Raw genomic sequence first — 17,288 nt, 5'->3', positions numbered from 1 at the left:
GAAATGTTAAGTGATGTCACTTCCAAGTCCACTTGACACAAGGTCCAATGTGTTACATTTAATTAATTTGTTTTTATAACAGTTGATAATTTTGAGATGCAGTTCATATAAGAAGTGATGATTTAGCTATGCAGTGAATGGAACTGAGTACCATACAAGACAGAATTTATAAGCCGGGTATTGGTGATGTCACTTCTGGGCTCACGTGTCATGTTATCATGTGATGCAACATTCTAATAAGAATGTTTCGCAACGGTTATTCAATCAGATTGTAACTTGATTATCTGAACTTATTTGGTCAAGTGGCTTGTTGTTAAGTAAGGAAATGGTGTTTGTAACCACAGTGGACGAAATAGTCACCAGTTTTTTTATTTCCTGTTTCACGCATTATGTGATCATGTGATATTCAGCCAAAATATGGGCCAAATCAAAATGGTCGCCTCGCGAGGCACGCTGAATGTTCACTTGGGAAATTGAACCCTGGTACACAAGGTAATTTGGGATGCTAGAGAGCTTTTTATTTTTTCCTTTTCTCATTATTTTGGTAAACAGCAGATAAATCTTGTTATGCACTAACCTGGTAGTGATTAGAACTTGTTAATTTTGTCAGGCTGTGTTTACAGCTAAGATGTCTAAGTCGGGTATATGAGCTTGTATTTCCGGTTTCATGTGTCACAGTATCACGTGATGCACCATTTCGTAAAAGCTATGCAATTATATTGTCAATGTAATATTTGAGCATTTTTATTTGAGGCAGATTCAAATCAAGCTAAGTAATATTGTGTTATTAATCCTAGAGAACAAAAAACCCTAATAATCATTTCACTTCCTGTGCAATGCATCACGCGATCATGTGATGCTTACCTTAAATATGGGCCTATCCAAAATATTTTCTTGCTATCTTATGCACTAACCTGGTAGTGATATGAACTAGGTTCTTTTTAGGTTTGGAATTATTCCAGAATATATAAAGGGGTGAATGACCCAGTCTCTGAAGCAAGATACATCCATTTATAGTGAATACACAGGAACAAGTGGAAATATTCGCATTTGGACATCCTATTAGAGATTGGTTCTTTGGGCTAAATACTTTCGGTGCCACACAGTGAATGACACCGATTCGGATGCCTTTATGTTCTAATGAGACCTTTATACTTAAATTTCCCAGTATCACACATCATAACGTAGAAACCATGAATGAAGATTAGAAGGACTAACCGCCACACAGACTCACTTAAGGTCTATATATTGTTTGGTTAGTTTGCTTACATTTGACATTTTTTATGATTTCCTAATCTCTTGAATTGTTTTCTTTTTTCTTTTTCTTTTTCCCCTTTTACTGTATGTCCAATTGGAATGACCAATTAATATAACCTTTGGCATATTTTAGAAACTGTGCAATGTTAATCCATTGGATACTTGTTGACTTTTTGCTTTATCTATGTGTTAGGCAAGACTGCATGCAGTACTCTGTGGGAGACTGCACCAGCATTGTCCTCTTGGCAATAGTTAACCCAACCTTTGGTATAAGCATGTACTACACAAGTTGGTAGAGTGACTGAGCAGCCAGGCCTATCTCAAGAGGGGTCAATGTGAGCTGTAAGGTTGTAACATAGAGTTTCAAAATGATAGCTATTCAAATAAACACTTACACACAGGGTTTCTTGATTAAACAATTATTAATTTATTGAACAGTCAGTTGAATAAGCCTTCTTTAGAAGGGAGCAATCACATAATCCAAAATATCCTTCAATAAATACACACTCTCAGTTTCACTATATCAGTTGATACCCACTGAGGATGGCACACAGACACTTCCTACACCCTCAGGTGACTTAAATAGCTAGGACAATGTGGACATTGATTTATCACTGGCACATTTAGAGAAATACTGAGTGGGATGTCAAAGGCAAAGGTTTTAGAAGGAGAAAACAATGGTTAACAAATATTCTTAAGCAGGTAAGTACTTTGCAACCCCTCCACTGCAAAGTAAATTAACCCTTTCCTGGGGGAAAGGCAAAGCACAAAGTCAGGAGTAAGAGAACTCTTTCAGGGAGCCAGGACAGTCAATGTGAGTTGAGCAGAAATCTAGGTGAGCTGAAGCACTTCTTGCAGGTAGGTAGATAGTCTTGCACAATGTTCTAGAAATCTTTGTAGAAAATGAAATGTTGTGCCACAAGCTGGGAGGCTTGTGAGGGGCGAAGCTGCAAGCAACTCTGCAAGAGCAACCAAGACAAGTCTCAACTGAGAACTAGTAAGGCTACACAACCAGAGGTAAGTTCCCTTAGTTTTACAGTACATTTGGTTTGAAGAAAACTGGATCCAGCTGGCTTCTGTTCCTGTGTAGGTCTGCAGATCCTTTGTTCCTGGGCCTCAGTCGTGGGGACAATAGGGAGGACGTCTGGGGACTCCTGTACTATGAATGGAAGGTTGGCAACAGCAATGGGCAAACTTCAGATCAGCAGCACTTTGCGGTTTCAGCTCCTCGCGGCTCTCGCAAACAGCACCACCGCGGTTCTCGGATGCCTTAATGGACTTTCCTCACATCTGAGGTCAAGCACTCTGTTGAGGTGGCTCAGGCTTGGTCAGTCCTGCTTCATGGGAGTCCGGAGGATCTTCCTGGAGCTCAAGTCCGACTTAAGTGATGCACTTGATCTGGTGTTCCTCTCCCTGTCAATCGGTTCCTGCAGCAGCAATGGAAGTACAGCCAGCTCTGAGAGGATGTCCAGGCGAGTTCACTTTGGGGTTGATTGGTCCCACCAACCCAAGGGGAAAAGTCGTCCATTGCAAGGCTTCTCTAGTCGAAGCGAATTCTGAGCTTCAGAAATGCAGCAGGACTTCACCGGGCAAACCAACGCTGCAGGAGTTGCAGCAAGCGTCTCTTCCAAGTTCTTCTTCAGATTCCTTCGTCCAGTGGTAGACTCTGCCTTCCAAGCAAAAAGCCTCAACTTTTATGCAGGTTTTTCCCATTCATTCGTACCCTATCTGTCACTCACACAGCAGTGTGGCTGTCTCCAATCACCTTTGGGTGCATTTGTGTAACCAAGGGGATTAAGCATAGGGAGTTTTGGGCACCTCCCTCACTACCTGCCCCTGTCAAACACGCTGGAGCCAGAGACAGGCTTCGCCAGTGAATCCCACCAAAGACAAAATGAACAAAGGGACCCAGCCTGGTTTGGCACGCAGAGTAAATCTAGAGAAGGACCTTTCCAACAAGAAATGGCGAATAAAGAAGACCGGGCCATTTTGACAAAATGGGCATCCATGGCTGTCTTACTGCAGCTGCAATTGCAGCCCACGGTAAAAACACACAATGCTGGAAAAAGTAAACCACTGCCACCAGTAACTTAAAGGGTAACATAAAAATGTTATATGAGAAAGTAGTCCAAGGGTATACTAGCCTCCAGCACCCTATTGTAAGATAGGGGGTGCTGGGTCTAGAAAGTCAATTTCACTTTACTGCTCTTGGAAACAGTAGTTTCACCAAGAGAAGGTATTTAAACCTTTGGGAAATCTAGGACTTCCCTGTGTCACTGCACTGAATGCGCTGTGTGTCACAATGTAAAGATGATGCCTATGGAGTTTGTCAGACTCCAAAGTCAAAAGAAACACATAATCCGAATCACAGAAAAATACATGAGATAGTGGGAAAAAGGTCTCACTCTCTCCAAGTTAGAAATTAAATGCTGGGGGTCTCTAAGGTAGAAGGGGATTAGCACCTTTCTGAGAATTCTCCCTAACACTTTGCCTCTAAGTCTGCTGTTTCATTTGAAATATATAAGGAAGCACTTACTATTGCTTTAGATGTCTATTATGCATTTGCCTTGACAAAGCCCAAAGTGCGTAACTGATGGCCATGCAGTTGGCACAACGTGTGTATAATTTCACTTCTACTAACAAACTCACTGTCCCAAAGTTGTGGTTAAGGAAATCAATGAATTGCAAAACAAATAGCCAAATTTATACCTGAAAGCAGGTGTACTTTTTGAAAAGCGCTTGCATCTAGGGGCCCTTTTGGGTTTGTATGGGTAATGTGTGGGACTCAGTTTGTGGGCTGGCTACACGTTTGACCCCGGTATTATGCATGTTCATGATCAGCATTTCATAAAGGGTCCCTTGTCTTGTCATGAGAACAATCTCTATCAAATATTGAGACGTATGCTCAGCACTTAAGAGCAGTGGACGAAGTGGGCGGGAGCAGTTGCGAGCCGTGCTCCTCTACTTTTTAAGATGAAGTTGTACAGTTCCTATACAGGGACGTCATTTAGGGGTCGCCATGGGTCGCAGCTGGAACCCCTGAACTCTCCTTTACTACCCCTGTGGTCTCGCTTGCAACCCCTAAAAAATGTTTTCATTGAGGCTCCTGCGCTGTGGCAAGCAACATGTGGCTCTTTGTTTGTGGAGTGGCTAGTTTTCTGATAGTTATAGCTGTTCAGATAGCTCAGTGGGTTGAGCACTCGCTGCTGCAATGTGTGTGTGATCTTGCAGGTTCGACTCCCAGCAAAATCAACTCAGCCTTTCATCCTGCTGTGTTTTAAGTTGATAAATGAGTACCAACATAGGTTGGGTAATATTGTATGTATATTTTTTCTATGTGAAGAGCTTAAACGTAAGTGCTATATAATAACAAATCATTATCGCTTGGCCTTGGACGTCTGCTTGCATTCACAGTAATTTGGTAATATGAGCCTATACACGCTGATATTAATGCTACATCTGGTGATTCATTCTAGTATAAATGTATATCACTTTACAGTGATATCGTAACCATATTTTTCATAGTGTACTTCCTGATTTGTCAAGGGGTAAAAGGTTGTGTTCCATCTCTTCCTGTGTTGTCACTTTGGGGTGGGATCAAATCCCATCACTTCCTGTGATGCCATCAGAGGTCAAGGGTCATGTCATGTCACTTCCACTACCCCTGGCATTTTGGTGAAATGACGTCCCTGTTCCTATACCTTTATTTTAAAAAGAAACCATTGGTTTCATTTTAAAAGAAAAGTGTAGGAATAAGTTGAAACTTGCGTTTGTTTCTTGTGCTCGTTTTACTGGGGATCTAAACCTAGGACTTGTATCTGCTCCAACCTCATATCATGGTGAGCTATAGTAAAATTGCTGGGTTACTGTTATTTTCCTCAGTGCTGGCCTGCTTGGGACAAAGCCCATTCCCAAGCTCCATCATAGTCCTGCTCCGGCAGTACTTCAAATATTCTTTTCATTGGGGGACAATGAAGAAACGTAATGGGTCGTGTAAAATGCATTTTACATTTTCTTTCACTGTGTTTCTTTCAGCCTTTACACAGTGGTGGGGGTGAAATGGGGGAAAGGCGGGGCTCAGCTATGGGGTTTGCATTGCACATGGAAGTGGGGTTTGTGGGGAGAAAGGGTGGGCCAACAGGGAACACAGTTCCACCACTTCTTTTCGTACACTTCGACCACTGCTCATAAGTACTTATAAGGTGCTTATAAACAGCTACTTATTTGTATATGCTTGGTGCAGCATAATTCAAAATGGAGCTCAGTTTCTCTGGACGGATTAACAGTGGGAGAAGATGGGAGGCCCCTCCAGCTGCAGGTAAGGTTCCAAACACAACCACAAGTAGGTGGGGAAAAGGCTGCATCGAAAAAATGTATGACACTCATTCTTAACAGTGCGAGCAGAAACAAATGTGCTTTTGATCGCACTGCTGTCTGACCACTTGTATATTAGAATGTTAACTTGGATTAAAAGAATCCTGGTTGATGGATTTTTGGATTAAAAAAAATAATAAAGCAATCCAAGGAAGATTGAAATGAAAAATCAGATGAATGTTTTAGAAAGAAAAACAGTACAGTGATATATGTCTATGATAAACACTTACTTTATCCTTTTTGTCGCTATTTGTGGTAGAACGATCACTCCTTTCCCTGTAATTTGTTCTTACGTGTTCTTCACTATTTTTAAGATAAGACCAGCTGCTGTTGTAGAACTCATATGAAAAATCATTCTTAACTTCAACCTATTCCAGAACAAGAAATGAAACGAGATGTCAAGTAGAAGGAAAGACTGGCAGCATTCAGGCGTCAGTCAGTACAGTGCAATAATGGGCCGCTGTGAAATCCCGGAGAAGAAGCTCCACGAAACAAGTCTTCTGCAGCTACATCCCACCCCCACAGCCGACGAACCCCCTCTCTTCTGCGTTCATAATAGAAATAGAGGATACATCTCTTTAAAATAAATGGTCGTCCATCCCCGCTACAGCCTATGCAATTCCAGGAATCACCCTTCCCCCATGTCTGTACAGTAAAGCGCTTTGTTATTGCCTAGCTAGGTGCACCCTACAGAAATCTCTACGCAACCTTACATGCATAGACAAGTGGTTTATGTAAAGGAACAACTTTTGATGGGCAGCTATATTGGCTACCATTTTTAAATTGCTATTACAGGTTCAATAGAGATGCAGTGAAATTAAAAGTTTCAGGTAGTGTCAATATTGCATTGATGTTTTAAATGAAAAGCTTGATTAAACTATGACGGAGGTTAAGCTTAATTCTAAAGCTTCCATCCATCACCTCTTGTTTTACTATAGTCAAGTGGGACGTGCATGCACAGATGTGGGTCCCGTGCCTGCTGGGCCTAGAGACCAAAGCTACACCTCACTGATGAAGGCCAACAAGGCCGAAACGTGTCTGGGGATGCTTGTGGACTCATGAGAAACAGACATGACATCCGTGATGACCTGCTCTTGAACCTCGACTCCAACACTCCGTGTGTTCTCATTCTAATCGATCTCTCTTCTGCCTTTGACACTGTCAACCATGCCATCCTGCTCAACCGTCTCCGCGATAACCTGGGTATCACTGGTCAGGCTCTGGCGTGGCTGACCTCTTTCCTTTCCAATCGAACCTCCCAGGTCCAACTTGAGTCCTTCCTCTCTGACATCTTTTTTTCCACCTGTGGTGTACCCCAGGGATCTAATCTCTCTCCCTGGCTTTTCAACCAGTATCTGGCACTTCTTGCCCACCGCATCGCCGCCCTCTGCCCCAACTTTCAGTGCTATGCGGACGATACCCAGCTCATTTTCAGGCTACCCTCGGCCTCCTCCTCTCCTGCCCTCATCTCTGACTGTCTGTCTGCTATCCAGGAATGGTGTGCTGCCAACGACCTCCGCCTTAATGCTAGTAAGACTGAGATTCTACTCATCGGCACACCCACTCCCTCCTTCCCTGCAGCTCTCTGGCCAGCCTCTCTTGGGCCTCTTCCTGCTCCTACCTGCAAGGCAAAAAACCTCGGGGTCATCTTTGACTCCACACTCTCCTTCTCTCCTCATATATCTGACGTCTCTAAGAAGTCACACTACCAGCTGCACCTCCTTAGAGGTATTCTTCCCTTCCTCTCCTTCCCCCAGAAGCTCACTGTCTCCCGAGCCCTGGTTCTCTCGAAGCTGGACTACTGTAACAGTCTCTATCTTAATCTGCCTGCCTCCACTCTCCGCCCTCTGCAACTCATCCAGAACAGAACTGCGAGACTTGTCCTTGGCCTCAAGCCCAGGGACCGTATTTCTCCAGGACTGAAATCTCTACACTGGCTCCCAGTGGCTGCGAGGATTAAGTTCAAAACCCTCTGCATTGTCCACAAGGCCTTCTGGGGCCTGGGGCCTAAATACCTGCAACTCTCTCTTCCTAAATATCTTCCTTCCTGAGCCCTTCACTCATCCGTCTCCAACTCCCTCAGGGTCAGCCGCTTCTCGAAGCAACGAGCTGGGGTTAGATCTCTCTCCGCGGCAGGAGCCTCCCTCTGGAACAGCCTTCCTGCCTCCCTGAAACTTGAGGAGAACCATCTCCGGTTCCGGAAGCACCTCAAAACCTTCCTCTTTGCTTCTGCTTTTTCTCTCCCTCTCCCCTGCTAATTCTTCACTAAATCCTGCACTGAATCTGAAACTTGGCCACTCTCACCGACCTCGGTCCTGGGCCCAGCCACTCTCCACTTGCACTGCCTCCCTGGCAACCCCTGCACTGCGGGTCTGTTCTCTGTATCCCTACAGCCCCCCCTTCCCAGCACTTGTCTGCACTTACCTTGCACTTGCCACCAGCTGGCCCTATTTATTTATTTATCTATTTATTTCTATTCTACTTACCTTGTACTGCACTTTTCCCTTCCCCCTACCCCTGCACTTGCGCGGTCTGAATGACACCTGGCCTAGTAGGATCGTTGTCTGTCCTCCCCCTGTTTCCCCCCTCCCTGCCTCGTCACGCCTTGAAACACTTGTGTATAGGCGCGTTACAAATGCCATATCATATCATATCATATCATAGTACAGGCTGAACTGCCCCTTTGGCGCTTTTGGGGTGGGATCAACCCTGATTTGCATATAGTCTTTCCCCTTTTGTAATGGCTTGGCAGGTGAGATCGATGGTCTGGAGGGCGGCCCAGAGCAATGCCAGAGGTTAAGATTGACTCTAAACCTTCCAGCCATCACCTCTTTTGTTAAACTACTTTATATGACATGCACTGATGCAGGTCTATGAGGTTATGACAAATGTATTAATACATAATTGGGGTTGGTCTATAACAGCAAAGCAGTAAAAAACTAACCTGAAATGTGTACATCAGGGCACTGTCGCTTAGTCTGTAGTATTGCCTGGTATCTCCATTGAACACCTTTCTGCACTTCCCGCCAAAACTTTTAGTATGAATGACACCACTCCTGATCTCACCAGTAATAATATCAAACCTGAACAAAAGCAAAACAGTGTTTAATAATACAACAACAATTGCATACACATTGAAATATGAATATTTAGGTTAAATGGGAAGGAAAATCAGTCATAACATTCTAAATATGATATTTTAATTGTTTGACCTATATTAAAGGTTATACGACTCTTTCCCTCAAGAGAAGAGCCCTGGAATGGATATTTGGCTACAATATCTATGCACGTTCTACAGGATTCATCATGCAAACTGGCAAATAATCAGAAATAACACGAATTTCATTTTTGAAACTGAAAAAAGAAAACCACACATGATTGCAGCTCTTAAAATGAAATGTCGACACAGAGCAACAATATCACCATTTCTAGAAGAAGCCCGGTAGGGCGATTGTACTCTACTACTTTTAAACCACAAACTGTGGCCTTAGTCCAAAACCGTTTCACCAGTGCAAGTGTAATGCTGAACAGAATTAGCGCTAAGGCAAAAACTGCCCCATTGAAAATAAAGGCTCTTTGTGTATATTTTGTCATTGTGCGAAAGAAATTATGGGCCGGCACTAGAGCAAACCTTTCCCTGGTGCAGAAATGCACTGCAAGAAAACGTGTTTGCACAAAGGCACTAGTAATAGTAATGTGCAAAATTGCACTTGCCTCAGTGTGAAGATGATGTAAACTGGCCCCAGAGGATGTAAGAGAGCAGAGGATATTTATGGCACTCAGAAATTACATGGAGACAAACAGCTTGAAACTAAACAATGCCAAACAAAGGGGGGCTACTTCTGGTTTCTCAGCACTGTGATAGTAGACCAGGGTTCTGCTCTCCAGATGTTTTGGGCTACTTTTGGGTAGAATGTCCATCTTGTGTGATATTCTCATAATCTGGCGAGTCCCCCAGCACTTTCTGCTGGACTATTGGATTTTATTCTGACTCCCTTAGTAGTAAACTTTTTTCTCACTCACTCATTCTTGTTTTGTACTCTGGGCACCCCTTTGTCGAGTTTCATTTGCTCGAGTCTACTTTCCACCATTGTTTTCTATGGCATCTGTAATTTCCTATTGCAGCACCCAGCACCCAATGTGTAGTGCTACTGGAAGCTCCTTGAGATTCCCTCTTCGGTTTCATTTCCAAAGGGCAGTTTATCCTACCTATCATTTTTGTGTGGAACCAGCACACCCCACCTTATGTGGAGTGCTGAGTGGACACAATGGCCATCATTACAAGTTTGCCATTCTGTAAGTTTACCGGCAATGTTGTTTCCAGAAGACAAACTACGAGTCTGCGGGTGGGTGCCGTACGGCCCGCCAAGGTCAAACCTGGCCGGTGGAACAGCACCCACCATCAGACTTTCATGAACGCACCAGCACCGTTATTAACAGTGCTAGTGCTTTCGTGATTCCCATTCCCATTTGAGTCCTATGGCACTCAAATGGGAATGGGGATTAGCATTTACGGGTGCCTGACTTCCCGAAACGCTGGGGTCGTAATCCCCCATTGATTCCGGCAAATCAGGCGGCGGTAAATCAATACGGGTCTGGCAGCTACCTTCCGGTTTTACTGGCACGGTTTCCGCCTGACCCGTAATGAGGGCCAATGTATTTCTTTTTCCACTTCTGTGATTTTCTAGTTAAAGTGACAAAAATCATCTGAGTGGCTTGCGGCAGTGGATATTTTCTACTAATGTTTTCAGGGTTTTTACACGCAGGCTGCAGTCACAGCTGCCCTCAGCAATTAGTCAAACAACTTCAAGAGGGCCTCATAGTGGCAATTATAGAAGACAGTAATTTTTGTTTCGTAGACATTTATTCAAATAAATCAAAAGCATTCAAAATTAAAATTAAACACAGTTTTTTACAATGGCAGTCAATTCAGCCTAAAAAAGTGGTGTTGTGAAAATAACAATGGGCCTCATTACGACCCAGGCGGTAAGGGTTTTACGGCGGCGTAAACAGCGCCGACCCTTATCGCCTGAGTATGAGGTCCCTTAGCGCCATGGAGGTTTTAACACCTGCTTTTAGCAGGTGTTAAAATCCATGGCGCTAAGGGACCATGGAGTTAATTACGCCACCGTAATTTACGGTGGCGTAATTAACGCCTTCCCCACTCCCATTATGCCCTATGGGACAAAATGGGAATGGGGAAGGGTAAATGGGAAAATGGGGATTTACCGCCCCGCCAAGGTTGGAATGGGGCGGTAAATCCGCCAACCACCATGGCGTAAACGTAGTTTACGCCATGGTGGTAAAGTCACGGCCCAGGCGGTAACTTACCGCCTGGGTCGTAATGAGGCCCAATATGTGTCAATGGAAGAATTAATTTACTGAAATAAAGTGTCCTATCAACCTCACCTAAAATTCAGTCTCCTCACATCCATTACTTTGATACACAATCATACCATATTCAATACACAAACATACATATGGAACTAATAATCCTCAACACATAATGCACAATTCCTTTGTCCTAGAGGCCTTTACTATATAACAATTTTTGGAAAACATTAAGGCCCTAGTGGTTGGATATACAAGTCTATTCAGTTAAATCCTGAACCAAGAATGTTTGATCTTGTTGACTCGAGTTTCGGCTGTAGACGGTCTCAAGCGAAGCAAGGACCAGCCATCTTCAGGACAGTGCAATTTGAGTCTCCCTCCTAGACTAAGCCTGTCTTCTCAGCCACAGCTACTAAACCTTTTGGGTGGTTCAGGACAAACCTAAGAATCGGAGCCCTGTACACTAAAAGGTGAGTCTTCTACAGTCCTATCTTAGTAAAACTCCCTAACAGCTACCATCATTAACTATGCTGGCTGGGGCTGATGGCAGTTCAAAACATGTAGGAGAGCAAAAAGTTGCATACCCCATCACCATGTCATACTGTTGATTCTAGTGAGAGAATAATGGCATGGAATGTGCTGTTGGACAGTGCAGGATTAATACATGCTGGTCAAATAGCACAGCGAGTAGAGCACTCGCTTGGGTATCGGTCCAGTGCCTGGTGACGCAGGTTCGAATCCCGGCAGGCCAAACTCAGCCTTTCATCCTTCTGAGGTCGTTAAATGAGCACCACTCACCGTGGGTAATAAGCAACACTCAGATACCTGAGGGTTTGAAGCGCTATATAAATGCAATATTATTATTATTAATAATACCCGCTTGGGGCGAGATCACCAACCATTAGGTGCCCACCTACCATAGCACATGAAAAATTACAGGTGGTGAAAAAGTTGGCATCTCTTATGCCTCCTCCTCGCTACTTTTGGCATCCGATGGACAAAAGGATCAGAAATTGGCCTTTTCTCATTTGGAAAATCTGTTTACAGTTGCAATACAATACGCTTCTCTACCATCAAGTTCCCTCCAAAAATCGGCAAGAATAATGCATGAATGTGGATTGTGCATATTTCTTTAAATCTGCATCTGTTACTATCAACAAGGCAGATTCCTTAGAACGAGGCAGATTCCTGAAGTTACCGCCTGCATTCATAGTAATTCTGCATGCTGTTATTCCAGAAGCAAACCCAGCAAACTCGTAATGAGACCCTCAGCCTGCACATGCTCCAGTGGGGAGGGGGATTAGGACATGTTCGCTGCACTTGAACAATGGATAGAAAGCTGTGGGGGTGGGGGGGATTTAAGATATCCCCTCCCAGGGTCATATTTTACCAGGAGCCACTGCCAGGAAGTATATTGTTTTTTTAAAGATGTTGAGGTGGTGCGCTTAGACCTAAACAAGGAACTCCAGGCCTATAGGGCCAAAATCATGTCAGATCTTCAGGATACCCCTCATTAATATTCATGAGATACATTTGCATACAATTATTCTAAATGTATGCCATTTTTTTCTCAAAAATGTTATTGAGGGATATACTGAAAACCCATCAGGATTCTGGCCGTTGCAGCCTGGAGTAGGACATCAATGGTAGTATAACTCAGTGACAATGCGCACATCTTGAAAGCAAGATGGTGCAGAGAAAGACAGGGTCGAATCCCGGGTCTGTGCTTAGAAATCTTTCTGTGGTAAGCGCGTTGTAAAAAAAACTATTATTATAATAATAATATAAAAACGGTGGATGAGAATTTGTCTGTTTTGTTGCAAATAGTGGAATTCAGGCAGTGGGGTCCGCGTTGTCTTTATAAATATAAAAAAATTGGCTTTATTTGATGGATTGGGTGCTTCTTGTGCAATGTGTGGCATATAATGTGCCAAGATGGCACCGAGAGTTTTGAGTGTCTTTTTTATTTAATGGAGAAGTCTTGGAGCTCTGGCAATTAGCGAGCTATACAAATCCGGCACTGCATTAGGACCTGAAGTCAGGTTCCCCTTCGAGCAGATTGACTGTGTACTCTGTTAATGATGGGAGCGTTCGAAAGTGCGCCGTGTGCTAATGAAGCTCACCCTGCTCCTGTCAGGTCAGCATTCGGCGGGATTTTGTCAATGTCGCAGGCGGGCTCCCTCTCTTCACATTGTTCCTCGTCTGTGCTTCTCTCCTCACAGTCGTGGTCGCCATTACACACCAGGGACTTGCTGATGCAATGACCTGAAAAAGAAATCGCCCTTGCACAGTGAGAATTGGCGGGGACCAACAAATTCGCCAAATAATTGCAAAAAATTCTAGATGAAATTGGCTAAACTTTTATTTAAAAAAATCGACTGAAACCAAATATTTGCACAAAGAGAAATGTAAAAACAACTGAGGTGTTCGAGGACTGAAAGAGCAGAACGATCGACAATGAGTAGGCGGAATACTTAGCTGAAGCAGTGTTGAGTGAATCCACACAGCTCTCTGAATGTTCGCCCTGCTGCCTACTGCCTGTCAGTCAAGATGCCATTTCTGTTTCAACTGTAACAGCCAGTTAGACTGATATCGCACACAGAAAAAATAGATATATTTTCTCATCTCGTGGATATCTAAATTCTGTTCAAATTAACTCACAGAGAAAAACAATTTAGATATAAGAACGATTGACTAATGTGCGTTCTAAAACACTCCATATAATGCTGGAATGAGGCTCACTGTCTTAGCCTACTGCAGAAGCATTGATTGGTTTACTTTCACTCTATGGCCCACCTCCTCCTCCACTCACACATGGTTACAGCGATGTCACATCGTTCACTGCGTAAGACCTTGGCAGAGACCCCAAACAGACTTTTCGATACCGCCTGCTATTTTCAGCTTGCCCAAACCTTCATGGAGTGGGTCAGAAAGCGCTAATTGAAATACTTGCAGTGGGCACTGTTTGATTATGAGCTACTTCAGCCAGTAAACACCCATCGAGTGACCAAAGAGATTTGCAAAGGTTATTCAAAGGACAGTTTCTATATGTAGTCTATTTATTTTATTTGAATTTTTTGTTTAGTGCTGGCCCTAACCATAGCGTCTCTGAGCGCCTTACCTGGTTCAAAATTGAAAAAACAAAGTTATTAAATGTTTTCAGGAAAGTATACTTAGATTAGGACAAGTAATCGATATTTAAATGCTTCCATGACAGAGTGTCACATAGCTCTCAACCATTTGCCTCGCAAAGGCGGGTGAAATCACCCGATTTTGTTTTTGGCGGGTGAGACGCCCATTGGAATGAATGGGCGTGCGGGAGGCTTGGGGGGTGAGTCAGCCCTTTGCAAGGCAGGTGACACCCGCCAAAAGCGGGTGAGTTGAGAGCTATGGTGTCAATAATTGTTGTGAGGTGTATTATGAGCTTCACATTGCCATGTGTATTCTTACCTTTTAGCACTGCCTGTATTTGGAATTGCTTCCAAAGAAGTTGATTTCTGTGTGTTTCAGCAGCTTTTGAGTTAAAATTGTCGCAAATTGCAAAGTCTCAATGCATTGAGTATCTTGTTCTCATGGAGTGTGCCCGGGAGTTCGCTGTCATAGGCTACCTTGAATAATGCTACAATGTTACACCTTTTGCTTAACTTATTTCTGTAATGATTTATTTATTTGAGTGGGTACCTTACTATGGTATGTGCACTTTTCATGTCATCTTTATAAATCAGAGTATTGTTGAATGCCAGGCATGGGGTTGAGGAGAGGGAATGATCAGAGGGCAAGTCCTGAATATTTGCCCAGGATGTGGCAAGAGAGGTTGCAATCCTGGAGACTGGTGCCGTTATTTTTCCCTGATTGTGGCCACATGCTGTTTTTCAAGGCACAAGTAAAGGATACATGTGGGTGGACAGTGTAACTTTTTTCAGAGGGCGGACGCAACTCCTTTGGGTGTTTTTGAGGTGGACAAGCTTGCTCAAGCATTTTGCTACCAAGATTTCACCCAGGTTGTCATGTGTCCATGTTTCCAGTGCAGACACTCACCCACAAGACGCATAAAATGATCATCAAAGCTATGCTCGTATTGGGATTTTGTTTTCTAGGGAATATTTCACTACATGTTGCTGGGTTAAAAAGGGGAGAACCTTTTATACCTGGCAAGCGTTTTTAATGAAAAAAGTCCTCTCTCATGTTATTTTTCTGTTGTTGATTACTTTTTTTGAAAGGCCAATGCTCTTTTGTATGGTGTACTTTTTTCTCAACTGAACTAAATTTGTATCTTTCACTTTAAGATATGTTAACTTACTGTGCGTATAATCTTGGGTGCCAGCTTTTGAATGTTGCTATATGTCAAAGGTTCCCACACTGAGTGAAGCACGGGAACCGTACTCATCCCCATTTCAAAACATCACATTTTACAGCACATGTTGTCGCAGGAATTGGAAAGAAGACATATGATTTACAGAAAGGTCTAAACATTTCAGAAACAGTCTACAAAGCTGCTCAGTTGCCTTTGCAACTTTCTGCTATAGGATCCACTGCTATTATACATCCAGCAAACAGGTTTGGCATGCTCACCCCCGCCAATCAAGGCTCAGGTGGTACATTAAGGAGGCTACCATCTCATTTTGTGGCGAGCAGAACTCTTTAAAACTTAGTTACTAGTTGCTATTATTCTCTTTGACAGTCAAAATAATCCTTATCTGCAGCTTTTGAAATAAAAGCATATTGGTAATTTGAACAATGTGGCCAAATATACACATAATAAAAAATAAAAACTATTGTGAAACGTCTAAAAACAGCAGTTAGATTCAGTTAGCAAAACACAATCGCCATATGCTTGCAATGCTTTCCACAGATAGTGTTTTTAAACCAAGGTTTCTAAAGACCCTTTGCAAACAGTATTTCTATCAATTACATCTGGGAAGAGATGTGTTCAAGTTCCTGAATTGCAGACTGCTCTCTAATCCGGCCAATGCCACTTAACCAAAGTGAGTGCTCCCTCAACCTTTGTCACGCTATCACTTTTGTGCCAAAATTAGAAGTCTCTACAAGGTATTCAGCTTTCTGCGACTACAAAATAATGCCTCTCTACTGATATTGCCACATAGGTAAATGTTAATATTGACAATTCGTATACTGGAAGTCAGAGTGTATGTGCCTACTACCCTATGTGTGGCAACATGGTCTCCGTATGCTTGACACAAGAGGGGTACCTATCACAAAAGAGAAAAACCAACACTGGACTGAATCAGGGGTGTGTGCTTGCACCCCTGTTATACAATCTTTATGTTTCAGATCTAGGCCTTCATTTGGATGGTGCCTGCAACTTTCCTCCATTATTGGAACCCAGCCAGTGCCGTGGCTTATGTACACCAATGACACAGTCCTTTTAGATCTCACCCCTGTCATAATGCCGCATTCCACGGATGGCTTATCTGTGTATGCCAGCGCCAATGACTTGAGTATTAACATGAAGACCATTCCCAATTGAAATGGATTGCATATTGCACACAAAAGAAATATTTGGAAGTAAGTTGGAAACAGTGTTTATTTCTCTTCTCTGGTGCTGATGAGAATGTATCTAGGGTTCATCTCAGTATAGCCCAACCTTAGGAATTTGTGTCATAAGACTCATCATGGGTTGTTGTTTTGGTACAAGTTTTCAAGGCCTAACTGTGACCAAAAGATATTTTGTGCAACTGAGAATTACATATTTGCGCTTTCCTATTGCAGTATTATGGAAAAGAGCTTCTTTGCAATGTAACACATGAGGATCTCTGGTGGCCGAAAACTGTATTTTTTTACACACATTTCGGTCAAAGATGAACACATGTTTCATACTATTTCAAGTGATCACAGTGTTTACTTATTTAAAAATGTATAACAATAACAAAGGGACCAAACCTAGTTTAGCATGCAGAGCAAATCTCAAGAAGGACCTTTCCAACAAGAAATGGTGAAAAAAGAGGACCAGGCCATTTTGATGAAATGGGCACCCATGGGTGTCTTACTGCAGCTGCAATTGCAGCCCACGGTAAAAACACACAATGGTAGCAAAAGGTAAACCACTGCCACCAGCCATTATTTGTAGAAAGGGTAACATAAAAATATTACATGAGGAACTAGACAAAGGGGATACTAAGTAACCCCTCCAGCACCTTATTGTAAGATAGTGTGTGCTGGGTCTAGAAAGTTACACAATGTAAGTAAATTCAATTTCACTTCACTGCTCTTGGAAACAGTAGTTTCACTAAGTGAAGGTATCTAAAGCTTTGGGAAATCTAAGAGACTTCCCTGTGCCACTGCACTGAAGGTTCTGTGTGTCACAA

The 17,288-nt window shown here is 43.0% G+C and overlaps 1 protein-coding gene across 1 annotated transcript in view; it reads right to left on the bottom strand.

The window, feature by feature from the left end:
• Positions 1 to 17,288, bottom strand: part of C7 (complement C7) — a 582,400-nt gene that overhangs the window by 389,512 nt on the left and 175,600 nt on the right. Inside the window, exons 5-7 of the mRNA XM_069627198.1 lie at positions 13,086 to 13,227; positions 8,576 to 8,714; positions 5,862 to 5,999 (exon numbers count right to left, since the gene is read on the bottom strand). Coding sequence (XP_069483299.1) covers positions 5,862 to 5,999; positions 8,576 to 8,714; positions 13,086 to 13,227 — 419 coding nt within the window. The remainder of the gene's footprint in view (positions 1 to 5,861; positions 6,000 to 8,575; positions 8,715 to 13,085; positions 13,228 to 17,288) is intronic.

This window comes from Ambystoma mexicanum, chromosome 6p (genome assembly GCF_040938575.1).
Source record: "Ambystoma mexicanum isolate Mex_15411 chromosome 6p, UKY_AmexF1_1, whole genome shotgun sequence".
NCBI lineage: Eukaryota > Metazoa > Chordata > Amphibia > Caudata > Ambystomatidae > Ambystoma > Ambystoma mexicanum.
This window is presented reverse-complemented; position numbering and strand designations above follow the sequence as displayed.